This window comes from Capra hircus, chromosome 6, assembly GCF_001704415.2.
Source record: "Capra hircus breed San Clemente chromosome 6, ASM170441v1, whole genome shotgun sequence".
Taxonomy (NCBI): Eukaryota; Metazoa; Chordata; class Mammalia; order Artiodactyla; family Bovidae; genus Capra; species Capra hircus.
Window position 1 is genome coordinate 26862956 of NC_030813.1, and position 19755 is coordinate 26882710.

Consider the following 19755-nt stretch of genomic DNA (forward strand, 5'->3'; position numbering starts at 1 on the left):
TTGTTCATAGTACTGCTGCTACTGCTAAGTCACTTCAGTTGTGTCCAACTCTGTGCGACCCCATAGACGGCAGCCCACTAGGCTTCTCCATCCCTGGAATTCTCCAGGCAAGAACACTGGAGTGGGTTGCCATTTCCTTCTCCAATGCATGAAAGTGAAAAGTGAAAGTGAAGTTGCTCAGTCGTGTCCGACCCTCAGTGACCCCATGGACTGCAGCCTTCCAGGCTCTTTCGTCCACGGGATTTTCCAGGCAAGAGTATTGGAGTGGGGTGCCACTGCCTTCTCCGTGTTCATAGTAGGCAATTCATAAATCCTTGTTACCTTATACGCTGGGCTTCAGTAGAATTTTCCCTTATGCAGGTAGATATGTCATCAACAAATCCTTTATTTGGCAACTATGAAAGTATATTTCACCAAACACATTTGTGATTTTCCAAGCACTTTATGTAAATTATGTAGTTATTTTATGTTTAATTTTAATTGTGATAAAAATATACAACACAAAATTTATCATCCTAACCATGTTTAAGTGTGCAGTTCAGCAGAGCAAAATATATTCATGCTGTTGTGCAATGGGTCTCCAGAACTTTTTAATCTTGCCCAACTGAAACTCCATACCTATTAAACAACTCTCCAATCCTCCCCTCCCTCAGCCCCTGGCAACCACCACTCTTCCTTCTGTTTCTATGAATCTGACTATTTAGGATACCTCATGTAAGTAATTATCACGGAGTATTTGTCTTTTTGTGATTGACTTGTTTCACTTAACATAATGCCCTCAAGGTTCATCCATGTTGTAGCAACTAACAGCATTTACTTCCTTTTTAAGTCTGAATAATAATTCAAGGTAATTATTTTTAAAGTACTTAGATTGCAGTCAGAAAACTTAATCAGTGAGGACTACTTATCAATTAAATATGCTCTGCATTAAATAACAGAAGAATATAGCTACATATATTTAGTAAAACACTGTGCAATGCTAAGACAGAACTTTAATGATTGAGTATCTTCTAAAACTTTAATAAGCTCCTTTGGGACCATTATGCAAGACGATAGGTTTTTAAAAAAAATGCCATATAAATATGTTCTTAAATCTTTTATCAACAGTTTATAAATTGAGCCACATGAGATTTGGATCTTAGTACTATACTTTCCATTTTTAAAATACTGAATCTAAATGATGAGAAGTGTCAAGTTTACTTAAGTTTTTAAAAGCACACACCGTCTTAAAAAATACTTTTTTTTTTTGGTCTTAATTTACTTGAGGAGTATGTCAAGACTGTATATTGTCACCCTGCTTATTTAACTTATATGCAGAGTACATCATGTGAAATACTGGGCTGGATGAAGCACAAGCTGGAATCAAGATTGCTGGGAGAAATATCAATAACCTCAGACACGCAGATGACACCACCCTTATGGCAGAAAGTGAAGAGGAACTAAAAAGCCTCTTGATGAAAGTGAAAGTGGAGAGTGAAAAAGCTGGCTTAAAGCTCAACATTTGGAAAACTAAGATCATGGAATCTGGTCCCATCATCATGGCAAATAGGTAGGGAAACAGTGGAAACAGTGACAGACTTTATCTTTTTGGGCTCCAAAATCACTGCATATGGTGACTGCAGCCATGAAATTAAAAGACGTTTGCTGCTTCGAAGGAAAGCTATGACCAACCTGGACATAGCTTTAAAATGGACAGCATATTAAAAAGCAGAGATGTTATTTTGCTGACAAAAGTCTGTCTAGTCAAAGCTTTGGTTTTTCCAGTAGTCATGTATAGATGTGAGAGTTGAACTATAAAGAAAGCTGAGTGCAGAAGAATTGATGCTTTTGAACTGTGGTGTTGGAGAAGACTCTTGAGAGTCCCTTGGACTGTAAAGAGATCCAACCAGTCCATCCTAAAGGAAATCAGTCCTAAATATTCATTGGAAGAACTGATGCTGAAGCTCCAACACTTTGGCCACCTGATGTGAAGAATTGACTCATTGGAAAAGACCCTGATGCTGGGAAAGATTTAAGGCAGGAGGAGAAGGGGACGACAGAAGATGAGATGGTTGGATGGCATCACCAACCAACCATGCAGAGTCAATGGACATGAGTCTGAGCAAGCTCCAGGAGTTGGTGATGGACAGGGAAACCTGGCATGCTGCAGTCCATGGGGTTGCAATGAGTCGGACACAACTGAGTGAGTGAACTGAACTGAATTTTACCATCTAGAAAGAAAAAGTAATATCTTGGCATTTCATTCACACTTTTGGAAACAAAAGTACTGCATTTGGTATTGTTTTCCTTATTTTCATATCATTAAAATCATATTACCAGTAAACTGTTACCTGAACTTATTCACTCTAGGAGAACCGAACCCAAGAAAACCCATGACAGGGACAGGGAGAGCGATCTAATGACTGGGTTGGTGCATTTGCCTCATTTCAAACCGTATCTCCACAGGGCATCAGAGGAACGAGCAGCTGCTACTGCTTCCAGGCAGATGATTTATTAAGTACACTGATTTTGGTCAAAGTTAATAATAGAAACATATTATCTGTCCCTTCTTGAAAAAATCCCAAGTACAAACTTCATTTATCCCATTTTTATGTAACTTATTCTCTTCATGACTCTACATTTTGTGGTAAAACCTCTTGCACCACATCTCCACATCTTCCCCATAATTGCCCTCATTAGAACACACGTGGCTCTGCCTCTAATTACTGTTTACCTCGCTCGGTACTGGGTTTTTCTCATCATGGTGTTGTCTGAAGCAGGTGGGATGAGCCATATTTTCCAAAGGAGCCCAGGTGGCGTATGTTGCAACATTCATTGCAAACTGTGCATGATTTACGTCTCACCATGTTTCTGCTTTACCTTATTCATGGCATGAAAACAATATCAATATTTCATAGTTCTGCTTGCTTGCTTTCTCTGTTTTGTTTCTTTTAACCAAGGTGTTACCTGTTTAAATTTTATTAAATAATCCTGAAACATCTCCATTTTCTAAACAATTAATATATATAATCATTATTTACTCCTTCTTCACTCTTCTCTCCCACCACATTCTCTCCCCATTTTAGGTAATCTATACTGATGATCTAGCGTGCTTTTCACATTTTCTCCATGTTTATGTAATCATATATGTAAGTATACATGCATGTGTACATTTAACATTCATAGGTGTTTTATGATCATTCCTTGGTTTTAGGAAAATATATGACACATGCTTTCCAAATCTTGCTCTTTTCAGTGATACCTTATGGAAATCATGCCAAGGATTTGAAATGACTTTTACTGTTGTTTAGTTGCTAAGTGTCCAACTTTTTTTGCAATACCATAGACTGTAATCCACGAGGCTCCTCTGTCTATGGAATTTCCCAGGCAAGAATACTGCGGTGGGTTGCCATTTCCTTCTCTAGAGGATTTTCTAACAAAGCTAGTGGAGGTGATGGAATTCCAGTTGAGCTATTTCAAATCCTAAAAGATGATGATGGCTGTGAAAGTGCTGCACTCAATATGCCAGCAAATTTGGAAAACTCACCAGTGGCCACAAGACTGGAAAAGGTCAGTTTTCATTCCAATCCCAAAGAAAGGCAATGCCAAAGAATGTTCAAACTACTGCACAATTGCACTCATCTCACAATCTTAGCAAAGTAATGCTCAAAATTCTTCAAGCCCGGCTTCAACAGTATGTGAACCATGAACTTCCAAATGTTCAAGCTGGATTTAGAAAAGGCAGAGGAACCAGAGATCAAATTGCCAACATCCACTGGATCATGGAAAAAGCAAAAGAATAGCAGAAAAACATCTACTTCTGCTTTACTGATGATGCCGAAGCCTTTGACTGTGTAGATCAGAACAAACCGTAGAAAATTCTTCAAGAGATGGGAATACCAGACCACCTGATCTGCCTCCGATAAATGTGTATGCAGGTCAAGAAGCAACAGTTAGAACTGGACATGGAACAACAGACTGGTTCCAAATTGGGAAAGGAGTACATCAAGGCTGTATATTGTTACTCTGCTTATTTAACTGATATGCAATGTACATTATGCAAAATGCCAGGCTGGATGAAGCAGAAGATGGAATCAAGATTGCCGGGAGAAATATCAATAACCTCAGATATGCAGATGACACCACCCTTATGGCAGAAAGTGAAGAGAAACTAAAAAGCCTCTTGATGAAAGTGAAAGAGGAGAGCGAAAAAGTTGGCTTAAAACTCAACATTCAGAAAACTAAGACCATGGCATCCGATCCCATCACTTCATCGGAAATAGATGAGGAAACAATGGAAGCAATGAGAGACTTTATTTTTTTGGGCTCCAAAATCACTGCAGATGGTGACTGCAGCCACGAAATTAAAAGACACTTACTCCTTGGAAGAAAAGTTATGACCAACCTAGGTAGCATAATGAAAAGCAGAGACATTACTTTGCCAACAAAGGTCTGTCTAGTCAAGGCTATGGTTTTTCCAGTGGTCATATATGGATGTGAGAGTTGCACTATAGACAAAGCTGAGCACCAAAGAATTGATGCTTTTGAACTGTGGTGTTGGAGAGGACTCTTGAGAGTCCCTTGGACTGCAAGGAGATCCAACCAGTCCATTCTGAAGGAGATCAGCCCTGGGATTTCTTTGGAGGGAATGATGCTGAAGCTGAAACTCCAGTACTTTGGCCACCTCATGCGAAGAGTTGACTCATTGGAAAAGACTCTGATGCTGGGAGGGATTGGGGGCAGGAGGAAAAGGGGACGACAGAGGATGAGATGGCTGGATGGCATCACTGACTCAATAGACGTGAATCTGAGTGAACTCCGGTGGTTGGTGATGGACAGGGAGGCCTGGCGTGCTGTGATTCATGGGGTCGCCAAGAGTTGGACACGACTGAGCGACTGAACTGAACTGAACTAAAGCCTCATCGTATTAACAGAGTAGACATATTAATAGAGTCTACTACATTGGTTATGTGGGAAATGATTTAGACTATTCATGTAAAGTGATTCACATAGTGCTAGCACATAGTAGGTGCTCAATAAGTGTCAGTGGAAAAAAACTCACTTAGGCATTGGATAATGGTATAATTTTAAAAATACATTTCATGAAACGCAAATGAAAACTACAATGAGGTTTCACTTCATATCAGTCAGAATGACCATCTTAAAATGTCTACAAATAACAAATGCTAGGGAGAGTATGGAGAAAAGGGAACCCTCCTATGCTGTTAGTGGGAATGTAAGTTGGTGAAAGGGAAGACAGTACAGATGTTCTTCAGAAAACTAAAAATACAATTACAATATGACTCAGCAATTCTAATCCTGGGCATATATATACACACATATATATGTATATATATATACGTAAAAAACTATAATTTAAAAAGATATATGCATCCCTATGTTCAGAGTAGCACTATTCACAATAACAAAGACATGAAAACAACCTAAATGTCTATCGACAGATGAATAGATAAAATGTGATGTACACACACACACAGGACTATTACTCAGCCATGAAAAGGAACAAAATAATACCATTTGCAGCAACGTGGATGCAACTGGAGATTATCATACTAAGTGGAGTAAGTCAGAAAGAGAAAGACAAACACCATATGATATCACTTAATGTGTAAACTCTAAAATATGACACAGATGAACCTATTTACGAAACAAGGAACTCAGTCACAGACTGAGAGTCACAGAGAGAGCAGGTTTGTGTTGCTAAGAGGAAGGAGAGTAGGGGAGGGGTGGACTGGGAGTTTGGGGTTAGTAGATGCAAACTATTACCTACAAGATGCATAAACAACAAGGTCCTACTGGATAGCACAGGGAACTATATTCAATATCCTGGGATAAAGAATAATGGAAAAGAATATAGAAAAAGAATGTGTATATGTATGTAATTGAGTCACTTTGCTCTACAGCAAAAATTAACACATTGTTAATCAACTATAGTTAAACCACATTTCATGATTTCAGAATCATTAAATTTGCAGCTTAGACACAAATTAAAATACCGAACATAAAATATACTGTGTAAGCTTCAAAATATTATATTAATGAACTTTTTTTTTCTCTCCCTTTTTAACTTGAATGTTTTACCACTTTACTAGCTTCCCTTGTGGCTCAGTGGTAAAGAATCTGCCTGCTAATGTAGGAGATGCAGGCTTGAACCCTTGGTTGGGAAGATCCTCTGAAGAAGGAAATGGCAACCCACTCTAGTATTCTTGCCTGGGAAAGCCCATGGACAGAAGCAGCGTAGTGGGCTACAGTCCATGGAGTCACAAGAGTTGGGCATTACTTAATGAACAACAATATCACTTTATAATATGACGTCTAATAACATTGACAAAGTATATTCATTTGATTGATACATGCTAAATGATTTGTTACTATTGCTTGATTTTTTTTGTTAACAAAAAGCAAAACAATGGAAAACCATCATGAGGTGAAGAAATTAGTTTCAAAAACAATTCAGTTTTTATATTTATAAGGTAGTTAATGCTACTTAAAGCAGAGTTCCCATGCCCAAGCTTCATTTTAAAGTTTAGTCTGTGGAAGCCAGCATGGAGAAATGGAAAGAACCCAAATTTTGCAGTCAAATAAACCTGAATTCAAACACAGTTTCCATCTCTTACTACAGTAATGGTAATACAGTGTGGTTGATTAGTATTAAAACTATTTTGTAGGAACTGAGGAATGCTAAATCAAATTATTTTGTGTTCATATATAATTATAATTCTATGTTAACACTGTAATTTTATTAGCAGCACACTCATTCTAAACTATTTAAGAAATATTTACCACACTGAGAAATAAGTAAAATGGTTTGTTCTCATTTTAAAAGTATCTTCCAATTCTTAAATACTTTGTACTATTCTGGCTACTGAACCATAAGGTGGAAATAAAAGCTAGGGAAGTTAGAACAGCCACAGTAATCAAGGAAATAGATAAAGGATTTTCACACTAAGAACTTTTCAAAGAAAAGCGTTTTGTTAGGAATACAGAATTCTCAGCGACCAAGTGTTACAAAATTAGGAAGACTGTAGGTGCTATACCTTGCTGCTAAGTTGCTTCAGTCGTGTCCGACTCTGTGCGACCCCATAGACGGAAGTCCACCGGGCTCCCCCGTCCCTGGGATTCTCCAGGCAAGAACACTGAGTGGGTGGCCATTTCCTGCTCCAAGGCATGGAAGTGAAAAGTGAAAGTGGAGTTGCTCAGTCATGTCCGACTCTTTGCAACCCCTTGGACTGCAGCCTACCAGGCTCCTCCAGCCATGGGATTTTCCAGGCAAGAGTACTGGAGTGGGTTGCCATTGCCTTCTCTGAGACGCCGTACCTTAGTGGTGTCATATTTAAAATAGATCTGACCACAAATATTCAAACAGGAACTCACTACAAGACTTTGTGGAGAAGGCAATGGCACCCCACTTCAGTACTCTTGCCTGGAGGGTCCCATGGATGGAGGAGCCTGGTGGGCTGCCATCCATGGGGTCGCTAAGAGTCGGACACGACTGAGCGACTTCACTTTCCCGCATTGGAGAAGGAAATGGCAACCCACTCCAGTGTTCTTGCCTGGAGAATCCCAGGGACGGGGGAGCCTGGTGGGCTGCCGTCTATGGAGTTGCAGAGTCGGACATGACTGAAGTGACTTAGTAGTAGTAGTACAAGACTTTGAAACGCTAGTCTTGCCACTGATCAGCTATCCCTCTATGTGAGGTGTTTGACGAAAGACCACACACTGAGGTGGCAGCAAGATATAAATTCTGTATTCCTAGCTGGTGGCTGTGTGCTAAGTCGCTTCAGTCGTGTCAGACTCTTTGTGACCCTGCGGACTGTAGCCCCCGCTCCTCCTCTGTCCATGGGCTTCTCCAGGCAAGAAGACTGGAGTGGGTTGCCATGCCCTTTTCTAGGGAATCTTCCCAAACAGGGATCAAACCGGCATCTCTTATGTGTCCTGCAGACAGGCAGGTTCTTTACCACTACCGCCACTTGGGAAGCTCACTCCTAATTGGTACACAGGTCCTAAGGTTACAAAATCCCCTTTGGAGATACGTAAACAAGCTTCGATAGACCCTATAAAGAGCTCCTTTTGTCTAAACTAGGTTGGCGCCAGTGGACAAAAATCAAATCCAGACAAGAAGCAGAAAAGCTTCCTTTGACACTTTCATTTTCAACGGCAAGCCTTACCGCAGGAAAGAGTAATGTAGACGGCTGCAGATAAGAAAAATCAGGAGGTGACAGCCTGCACCAGTGCCTATAGCAAAATGGCCTGGACATGAATTTGCTTTTTGGGGTCACCATCGAGGACGACAGATGATGAGATGGTTGGATGGTATCACCGACTCCTTGGACATGAGTTTGAGCAAGCTTCAGGAGTTGGTGATGGACAGGGAAGCCTGGCATGCTGCAGTCCATGGGGTCACAAAAAGTCGGACACAACTGAGCGACTGAACTGACTGACTGATAAACAGTTAATTATCAGTTTCTTAGTAGAAAGGGGCGTTGTCTAAAGTGCTGAAATTTAAAAAATACTCATTTTATCCATCTCTCTTGTTATGGATTACACACGTCTCTTTCTCTATAAGATATAGAAGACTTGATGAAGACGTTCTTATATCTTTGGGTCCCCACAACCTAGCAGGATACTGAACCTATAGTATATGCCAGTGTTTTTTAAATGAGTGAATAATTATTCACGTTATTTTGTAGGAAAAAAGGTACTACAGATACATTCTTGAGATGCAGATACGCTTTGTACGGAGCTGCGCTTTCTCAAAGCCTCTGTTTTACTTTATGAACAGAGTAATGAGTCTGCTGCTGTTGCTTGGCATCTGACAACAGAAGCACCTTTCAGTTACCTGCATTTGCATTGCTTCGGTTGGCGAGTTTTTCTTCTTCCCCCGGGTTTTCTGTTTCTGTCACCACCACCTTCTGGGTTTTTCTGAGCCACACTGTGGACTATATCTGGGATAAAGTTAGAAGAGCTTTCTTTCCCCCTGGGGTGCGATATAGTTGTGGTGGGAGTGTGGGCACAGAATCATTTCTTTTCGTAGTAAGACTTATTTCACAATTTTTGCTAGTCTATTTCCCAGCCGCCCTGACTTAAAGGGAAAATGGATCACAACCAAATTAGCCCTAACTCCTAATGCGTTTTCTAGAGGTTTTCTGACGAGTTAGGATCCAACGTAGTTAGAAAAGTAAAAGGATCGCGGGGGTTCGAGTATATTCTTTTCTTTAGGAAGCCAAGAGCGCCGCGCGGAGCGAGTCTACAAGGCTTGCGACTCGCTGCGCATGCTCCCAGAGCTCGGCTCGAGTAAAGCGCCTCAACCTTTAGTCCAGAGACTTCCGGGAGGAGAGAAATGGGCGGAGGCAGGGCCGGAAGCACGGGGGCGGGCGCCTAGTGCTTAACCTCGTTCTTTGGAGGGCTTCAGGCCTAGGTTGGTGAACCGATGAGTCTGTGGGAAGTCCTACGTCTGGTTACACTGTTTTCAAGTTTTCCATGCGGCTCTAAGTCGCCTGGGAGAAATCTGACAGCTATCAGCAGGTGGGGCGATAGCCCCTGCGCTAGCTCCTCCGTTTACAGAAATTTTTCCCGGGCCTTCTGAGTTTGTTGACGACTTTTTGCTCCACCATTTCTTCTAGCCGCTCAGTTCTTAATCCCTTTGCAGCCGCGCACCCCTCCCCTCACGCCATTATGTATGACCGGGCTCCCCGTGTGCTTAGATTGGCTGAAGGTGGCAGCACCGAGAATCGTGTGGGTCCTGGAACTTACCAAGTTCCTTACCTGAAGCAGCAGGCAACAGGTAAGATGTAGAGAAAGGCAAGCCTTTTGTGACAGGCGCCTCACTTTCAGCCTGCCCCGCTCATGTGTGCCTGAGTTAAACACTATAGTACAACTCCATAGGTATAACAGAACATGAAATACGCAGGGAAAATTCTCTCCCTATTTTTACAGATGGTAAACTAAATTTTCCCATTTCACTAGACCAGTAAGCGTATTACCGTTTTGATTTTACAATGGTTTTCTACATCTTAGTTTAAATGCTGCAGATTCGATCTGGGATTTTGATTTCCCTGTCCCAGTTGACTATCAATTCAGTTCAGTTCAGTTGTGCCCGCCTCTTTGCGACCCCATGGACTGCAGCATGCTAGGCCTCTTTGTCTATCCATAACTCCCAAAATTTACTCCAACTCATGTCTATTGAGTCGGTGATGGCGTCCAACTATCTCGTCCTCTGTTGCCCCTTCTCCTCCTGCCTTCAATCTTTTCCAGCATCAGGATCTATTTAAATGAGTCAGTTCTTCGCATCAGGTGGCCAAAGTATTGGAGTATCAGCTTCAGCATCAGTCCTTCCAATGAATATTCAGGACTGATTTCCTTTAGGATGGACTGGTTGGATGTCCTTTCAGTCCAACGGACTCTTAAGAGTCCTTTCCAACACCATAGTTCAAAAGCATCAATTCCTCGACACTCAGCTTTCTTTATAGTCCAACTCTCACAGCCATACATGACAACTGGAAAAACCATAGCCTTGACTAGATGGACCTTTGTTGGCAAAGTAATGTCTCTGGTTTTTAATATGCTGTCTAGGTTGGTCATAACTTTTCTTCCAAGGAGCAAACGTTTTTTAATTTCATGACTGCAGTCACCATCTGCAATGATTTTGGAGCCCCCCCAAAATAGTCTGTCACTGTTTCCACTGTTTCCCCATCTATTTGCCATGAAGTGATAGGACCCGATGCCATGATCTTCATTTTCTGAATGTTGAGCTTTAAGCCAACTTTTTCTTTCTCCTCTTTCACTTTCTTCTTTTTTTATTTTTGCAGGAAAAATAATGATTTAATTTATTTTAAAATTTATTTTATTATTTTTTACTTTACAATATTGTATTGGTTTTGCCATACATCAACATGAATCCGCCATGGGTGTGCATGTGTTCCCAATCCTGAACCCCACCTCCCACCTGCCTCTCCATACTATTGCTCTGGGTCATCCCAGTGCACCAGCCCCAAGCATTCTGTATCCTGCATCGAACCTAGACTGTCAATTCATTTCTTATATGATATTATACATGTTTCAATGCCATTCTCCCAAATCATCCCACCCTCTCCCTTTCCCTCTCCCACAGAGTCCAAAAGACTGTTCTATACATCCATGTCTCTTTTGCTGTCTTGCATACAGGGTTATCATTACCATCTTTCTAAATTCCATATATATGCATTAGTATACTGTATTGGTGTTTTTTTTTTTTTCTGGCTTACTTCACTCTGTATAATCAGCTCCAGTTTCATCCACCTCATTAGAACAGATTCAAATGTATTCTTTTTAATGGCTGAGTAATACTCCATTGTGTATATGTACCACAGCTTTCTTATCCTCCTCTTTCACTTTCATCAAGAGGCTCTTTAGTTCCTCTTCACTTTCTGCTGTAAGGGTGGTGTCGTCTGCATATCTGAGGTTATTGATATTTCTCCTGGCAGTCTTGATTCCAGCTTGTGTTTCATCCAGCCCAGTGTTATTCATGATGCACTCTGTGTATAAGTTAAATAAGTAGGGTGACAATATATAGCCTTGATGTACTCCTTTTCCTATTTGGAAGCAGTCTATTGTTCCATGTCCAGTTCTAACTGTTGCTTCCTGGCCTGCGTACAGATTTTTCAAGAGGCAGGTCAGGTGGTCTGGTATTCCCATCCCTTTCAGAATTTTCCACAGTTTGTTGTGGTCCACACAATCAAAGGCTTTGGCATAGTCAATAAAGCAGAAGTAGATGTTTTTCTGGAACTCTTTTACTTTTTTGATGATCCAACGGATATTGGCAGTTTGATCTCTGGTTCCTCTGCCTTTTCTAAAACCAGCTTGAACATCTGGAAGTTCACAATTCATGTCCTATTGAAGCTTGGCTTGGAGAATTTTGAGCATTACTTTGCTAGCATGTGAGTTCAGTGCAATTGTGCAGTAGTTTGAGCATTCTTTGGCATTGCCTTTCTTTGGGATTGAAATGAAAACCGACCTTTTCCAGTCCTGTGGCCACTGCTGAGTTTTCCAACTTTGCTGGCGTATTGAGTGCAGCACTTTCACAGCATCATTTTTCAGGATTTGAAATAATTCAACTGGAATTCCATCACCTCCACTAGCTTTGTTTGTAGTGATCTTTCTAAGGCACACTTGACTTCGCATTCCATATTGTCTGGTTCTAGTTGAGTGATCACACCATTGTGATTATCTTGGTTGTGAAGATCTTTTTTGTATAGTTCTGTGTATTCTTGCCACCTCTTCTTAATATCTTCTGCTTCTGTTAGGTCCATACCATTTCTGTCCTTTATTGTGTCCAGTAGCTCAGACGGTCAAGTGTCTGCCTACAATGTAGGAGACCTGGCTGGGTTTGACCCTGGGTTGGGAAGATCCCCTGGAGATGGAAATGGCAATCCACTCTAGTATTCATGCCTGGAAAATCCCATGGACCAAGGAGCCTGGTGGGCTACAGTCTATGGGATTGCAAAGAGTCGGACACAACAGAGTGAGTTCACTTTTGCATGAAATGTTCTGTTTACTATATGAGTCTCCAAATCACCTGTGTGCTTCTTACCACCTTCTGTCTCCTTTGTAATCCTGCCTGCCTCACACACCTTTCCTAGAAACATTTACTAAGATAAAACTTTTATATTTGTTTTGGAATATCTTTTTTTCAGGTAGGTGCCTTCTATCTGACCATCACCATCTACTTGAACTTACTTAATGAGAGCTCCTTTATCCCACATTCTGTAAGAAACTTTACTTGTTGAAAGGTGAAATGGGAATGGATAATTTAAGTAATTATTTGCTCTCATTTGTTTGCAGTTAGTGGATGGGGTAACTTTTAATAAGTAACATAATTTGCTTTCTGCTTTTTCTAATCTGATTTTTTGTGGGGCTTGATGCCATCCAAATTAAACTTTTTTCCTTTTTAGCCTGCATTTTCCCTATTCCCACACAATTCCTGTATTTTTCAATAAGTGCCAGGATCCATTATTCCATTGACATGATTGATGAGATTAGGATGGAAGGTTGATTTAGGTTTCTTTGGAGTACTAATTTGTCTTTTGTCATTGTTTTAATCTTGAATTTTACCACCTTTCACCTTCTGATATTGATATCAGTGTTTTTGGAGCTTATTACGTGTTTTTATTTAATACAGCTGAGTTACAAGCATTACCGTCCTACCAATTTATTAGCCACCAATGACCGCTGAAAATGCTTACACTTTTCTATCTTTATTTTATTTTGACACAACTTACCACTCTTTTTTTTAAGAGATACTTCTTTCCCTGTCTGTTAACATCTTTTTGCTGGTTCTTTTCCTAACTGTTCTAACAGTGCCTGATATGTGGTTGGGAGACAATAAACATTTGTTAAATGCTGAATCAAAGTATCATCTCCCCCTCTCTAACCAATACTCCATAGTCTTCTTTAAAGATTTTTATTTTAAGGTATTTCTAAATACCTTTTACATGTTTATATACTGTACTTTCCATCATTTGCTTGTTACTTTTCTCACGTTTACTTTCTCATTCAAATCCACAGCTTTAACTGCTATCTATATTCTGATGACTCCCGTGATACAGCTGTTTCATATCTCTAAGATGAGCTTTCTTTTGATAAGGTCTTTTACTTTTTTTAGGCATCTATATCTAAAGTGTCTGAACTTACCAGTTTCCCCAGAATTACTGGGCTCTTTGAAAAAAAATTCCCTATCAGTCAGTTAGAAACTTTAAGCTTTGAAATTACTGTAGACTCCTTTTTTTCCCCCTCTAATCACTCTCATTGATCTTAGGACCTATTGATTCTTTTCTTCTCTATATCTCTCAGACTAGTTCCCTTTCTTCATTTAACCGCATTTGGCTTAGTTTGGGATTTGTTATTTTTATTCTGAAACAAGGGCTTCCCTGGTGACTCTGATGGTAAAGAATCTGCCTGCAGTGCACGAGACCTGAGTTTGTTCCCTGGGTTGGGAAGATCCCCTGGAGAAGAGAATGGCAACCCACTCCAATATTCTTGTCTGGAGAATTCCATGGACAGAGGAGCCTAGTGGGCTACAGTCCATGAGGTTGGCAAAAAGTTGGACACAGCTGAGCGACTAACACTTTTGTCAATAAAATATTTCTCGTTTCCCTCTATTTCAGTCTCTAACAACGTTTGTTTTATGTCTAATGTGATCTATACCTCCACCAACACTTAACCAACACATTAGCAATTCCAGCCTTGCATTATCTGTAAATTCATGCTCACTCACCTCCGTTCCTTTGTACCTGCTGCTACCTTTGCTGGGTATGTTCTCTCGTCTTTCCTTACTTGGCTAATTACTACTTATGTCTTGAGCCCCAGGTGAAGTTTTTCTCTGACTCCAGTCTGTCCCAGGTCTTTCTTCTTTGACTCCTTAATAACTCAAAGGACTTTGGTACTGTATTGTAATTATGTGTTTACTTACCTGGCTGCCCCACTAGAATGTGAGATTTTTGAGGGCAGTAACCAAGATCTCTACTGTATTAGTCTCAGTTTTTAGCTCAATACTCTTAACACCTAAGTGCTTAGTTAAAAAAATAGCAAAACAGTAATTCTAGAAGTAAAGTTCAAAAAATCTGATGAGTTACATGTGTCACGTTATAAGAGTTTTAAATTCTTCTTTGTGTGAACTCTGATTGGAGATAAGTAACTAGGGCTTGCAAGGTCCTTTTACTGCTTTATAGAACTGTGCCTTGTTGACCTATGAAGGAAGCTAGGAATTTCCATTCTTGGGAACTTTGAGCAACTGTATCATATGGAATCCTGTTTTAGCAGTACTCAGCAGACATGCTAACAATAATAATCAATAGAGGGCATAGGCATTTCTTCAGTCATTTTTCTACCAGATTCCCTGGCAAGGTAATTGAAAGTAGCTGTTACCTCTTTCCTAGGTACATTCTGCCTTTCACTTCTTTGAGATCAGTAATACTGGGCTATAGAGTAGTACACACAGTTATTGAAGGGTCAGGGAAATTTTGTAGAGTATGATGTAGGAAATGTTGGGAACTTTATGTAGTTTACTTGTTACCTTGAATTACACACAGAGAAAAAACTTAGAGTCTTAACACTTCAGAAGAACAGTGCAGATATTCTTTATTTCCAACCTTTCTCTCCTCATTAGCATTCTTTGCTTACTGTACTCCACTTGGTCCGTCCTCTAGTGTATTGTCTTCATATTTTCCTCAGAAAATTCTTTCCACATCTATCTGCAAACTTCATTGCCTTCACTTTTGTCCAGCTGATCAGGGAGACTCTTTTCTACCCAGGATTTGCAGCCTGAAAGGAATAGGACTGATTTCATGATTCAGATTTCATGAGTGGGAGAGATAATGGGTATTCCAGATCCAGATTAGTGAGAGCTGCTCCTGATTTTCTTGCAAATTATCTGAGAAGCAAGAAAATCTCTCATTAAGGCAAATCTTTGCCATAAATGACCAGCCTAGTAAAATATGATAAAAACATAGTCCCTTTAATAATGGACAGCTCCTGGCATTATTATGCTAAGGAATATTTCATTGTTTTCTGGGCTTGATTTACATAATAAATGGTACCCCATGTTAAGATGTGTTAGTTATCTGTATTGGTTCTCTATTAGTTATCTAAACTGGATAATGCTGGCTGTTAATATATTTTTTGCCAAATTTCTTTTTTTATAGAGAAGGTATTAGTTTAATCTGCCGTAGAAGCATGAGCTGTCCATGGACTTACACTCCTGCCTATGTGCTGGTCTTACACCCCTGCCTATGTGCTTGTGCCAACAATAATGACTTTATCATATTAGCCATTCAGACAGAATTCAGGAGACCATTTGAGGGAATGCAATTTATCTGTATTTAAGTTTATATTAAAAAATGTGATTGCCCTAAATGTTGATATCCCTGAAGATGAGTATGTTTCAAAGTTCTAGTTATTGCTTTTATGTGAAGAATGCCCTGCTTGCTTTGTATCTGTAATTGTGGTTATAGAGCTTGTACTTTATCCCCCAGCTGCTCACCTTCTTTCTCAGAAAATAGACTGACTTTTATTGCTTCATGCCAGTCTGATTTATTTTCTGCTATTGGTGCCTCAAACTTAATATGTCTCAAATTGAACTTATTCTTCTCAAATCTTATCCTCCTACATTCTTCATTTCTTTCTTCCTGACAGTTTGATTTATCATTTATTGTTGGAACTTCACATGTCAATATATTATATGTCTCAAATCAAACTTTTTATCTTTCATTTCACCAACCCTAATGTGACAGAACCCTTTACTCCTATATTTTATACCTTAATTATTGGCAACACTGTTTGTAATGTAAGTATTTGTTTATTTGTCTGGCTTTCCCTCTAGTTGAGGCCAGGGTTTTAGCTTATTCGTTATTGCACTCTCATTGCCTCTCTCTGACACATAATAAAGCATTTAGTATTGCTGAATGAGTGACTAAAGGAGTAGTTTAGAATATCTACATTTATTGTTTCGTGTGCAGGGCGGTATGATAGAGAGACAAACCTCTGGGAATGTCCTGATTTTAGCACTACCAGTCCTGTGTCCTGGGCAAACTGAGACAGTTTGTCACCATAACTGTAAACCATAGGTAAATAGGCATATAATTATGAATAAAACAGAAAATCCCTTTCTCTTATGGAGCTTATTAGTAAAAAAATTTTAATTTTCTTGTGGTTTTACTTGAGCTCAGTGTTTTATGTAAACTTTTAACCTATTGATGAAAGATTTTATGTGATTAATTTTGGGAAACTTCAGTGAAGATTTTATGAGCACTATCTCTTTTGAACACATGGGCTATTGGAGGTTTCCCCATTTTATATGAATTTCAGTATTTTGCAATTCATTTTATATTTCTTTAGATAGATTCATTTAGAACCTCTGCCATGTTTGGATGACAGCTGCCTCAGAACTAGCCCTGAGCTTAGCTTTCTTCATTTTCATATCTGTCTCACATTATCCCAGTGTCTGTATACACCTAAATTAAAAAAAAAACAACCCTTTAATTGTGAGATGAAATACTTATACAGAAAACCACATAAAATATAGATATACAACTTAAAAAATGAATACTCAAAGAAATATGGCATTGCAAAATTTTCCTTTTCATTCATAACTCTTATCTTCTCCCCTACTGGTAACCACTATTCTAATTTTTTTAACAAAAGATTTTTATTTTTACCTTATTTTGCTTTACAATACTGTATTGGTTTTGCCATACATTGACATGAATCCACCACGGGTGTACATGAGTTCCCAATCCTGAACCCCCCCTCCCACCTCCCACTCCATATCATCTCTCTGGATCATCCCCGTGCACCAGCCCCAAGCATCCTGTATCCTGTATCGAACATAGACTGGCAATTCATTTTTTATGTGATAGTATACATGTTTCAATGCCATTCTCCCAAATCATCCCACCCTCTCCCTCCCACAGAGTCCAAAAGTCTGTTCTATAACATCTGTGTCTCTTTTGCTGTCTCGCATACAGGGTTTTCATTACCATCTTTCTAAATTCCATATATATGTGTTAGTGTACTGTATTGGTGTTTTTCTTTCTGGCTTACTTCACTCTGTATAATTGGCTCCAGTTTCATCCACCTCATTAGAACTGATTCAAATGTATTCTTTTTAATGGCTGAGTAATACTCCATTGTGTATATGTACCACAGCTTTCTTATCCATTCATCTGCTGATGGACATCTAGGTTGTTTCCATGTCCTGGCTGTTACAAACAGTGCTGTGATGAACATTGGGGTACACGTGTCTCTTTCAATTCTGGTTTCCTTGGTGTGTATGCCCAGCAGTGGGATTGCTGGGTCATAAGGCAGTTCTATTTGCAATTTTTTAAGGAATCTCCACACTGTTTTCCATAGTGGCTGTACTAGTTTGCATTCCCACCAACAGTGTAAGAGGGTTCCCTTTTCTCCACACCCTCTCCAGCATTTATTGCTTGTAGACTTTTGGATCGCAGCCATTCTGACTGGTGTGAAATGGTACCTCATTGTGGTTTTAATTTGCATTTCTCTGATAATGAGTGATGTTGAGCATCTTTTCATGTGTTTGTTAGCCATCCCTATGTCTTCTTTGGAGAAATGTCTATTTAGTTCTTTGGCCCACTTTTTGATTGGGTCGTTTATTTTTCTGGAATTGAGCTGCATAAGTTGCTTGTATATTTTTGAGATTAGTTGTTTGTCAGTTGCTTCATTTGCTATTATTTTCTCCCATTCAGAAGGCTGTCTTTTCACCTTGCTTATATTTTCCTTTGTTGTGCAGAAGCTTTTAATTTTAATTAGATCCCATTTGTTTATTTTTGCTTTTATTTCCAGTATTCTGGGAGGTGGATCATAGAGGATCCTGCCGTGTGATTTATGTTGGAGAGTGTTTGCCTATGTTCTCCTCTAAGATTTTTATAATTTCTGGTCTTATGTTTAGATCTTTAATCCATTTTGAGTTTATTTTTGTGTGCGGTGTTAGAAAGTGATCTAGTTTCATTCTTTTACAAGTGGTTGCCCAGTTTTCCCAGCACCACTTGTTAAAGAGATTGTCTTTACTCCATTGTATATTCTTGCCTCCTTTGTCGAAGATAAGCTGTCCATAGGTGTGTGGATTTATCTCTGGGCTTTCTATTTTGTTCCATTGATCTATATTTCTGTCTTTGTGCCAGTACCATACTGTCTTGATGACTGTGGCTTTGTAGTAGAGCCTGAAGTCAGGCAGGTTGATTCCTCCAGTTCCATTCTTCTTTCTCAAGATTGCTTTGGCTATTCGAGTTTTTTTTTGTATTTCCATACAAATTGTGAAATTATTTGTTCTAGCTCTGTGAAAAATAACATTGGTAGCTTGATAGGGATTGCATTGAATCTGTAGATTGCTTTGGGTAGTATACTCATTTTCAGTATATTCTTCTGATCCATGAACATGGTATATTTCTCCATCTATTAGTGTCCTCTTTGATTTCTTTCATCCCTGTTTTATAATTTTCTATATATAGGTCTTTAGTTTCTTTAGGTAGATATATTCCTAAGTATTTTATTCTTTTTGTTGCAATGGTGAATGGAATTGTTTCCTTAATTTCTTTTTCTACTTTCTCATTATTCGTGTATAGGAATGCAAGGGATTTCTGTGTGTTGATTTTATATCCTGCAACTTTACTATATTCATTGATTAGCTCTAGTAATTTTCTGGTGGAGTCTTTAGGGTTTTCTATGTAGGGGATCATGTCATCTGCAAACAGTGAGAGTTTTACTTCTTCTTTTCCAATTTGGATTCCTTTTATTTCTTTTTCTGCTCTGATTGGTGTGGCCAAAACTTCCAGAACTATGTTGAATAGCAGTGGTGAAAGTGGGCACCCTTGTCTTGTTCCTGACTGTAGGGAAAATGCTTTCAGTTTTTCACCATTGAGGATAATGTTTGATATGGGTTTGTCATATACAGCTTTTATTATGTTGAGGTATGTTCCTTCTATTCCTGCTCTCTGGAGAGTTTTTGTCATAAATGGATGTTGAATTTTGTCAAAGGCCTTCTCTGCATCTATTGAGATATCATATGGCTTTTATTTTTCAATTTGTTAAGTGGTGAATTACATTGATTGATTTACAGATATTGAAGAATCCTTGCATCGCTGGGATAAAGCACAGTTGGTCATGGTGTATGATCTTTTTAATGTGTTGTTGGATTCTGATTGCTAGAATTTTGTTGAGGATTTTTGCATCTATGTTCATCAGTGATATTGGCCTGTAGTTTTC

General features: G+C 39.3%; 1 protein-coding gene across 1 annotated transcript in view; it reads left to right on the forward strand.

The window, feature by feature from the left end:
* STPG2 (sperm tail PG-rich repeat containing 2) overlaps window positions 9676-19755 on the forward strand; it is a 353179-nt gene continuing 343099 nt past the window's right edge. Inside the window, exon 1 of the mRNA XM_018049914.1 lies at window positions 9676-9784. Within this exon, the coding sequence (XP_017905403.1) occupies window positions 9676-9784 (109 nt within the window). The remainder of the gene's footprint in view (window positions 9785-19755) is intronic.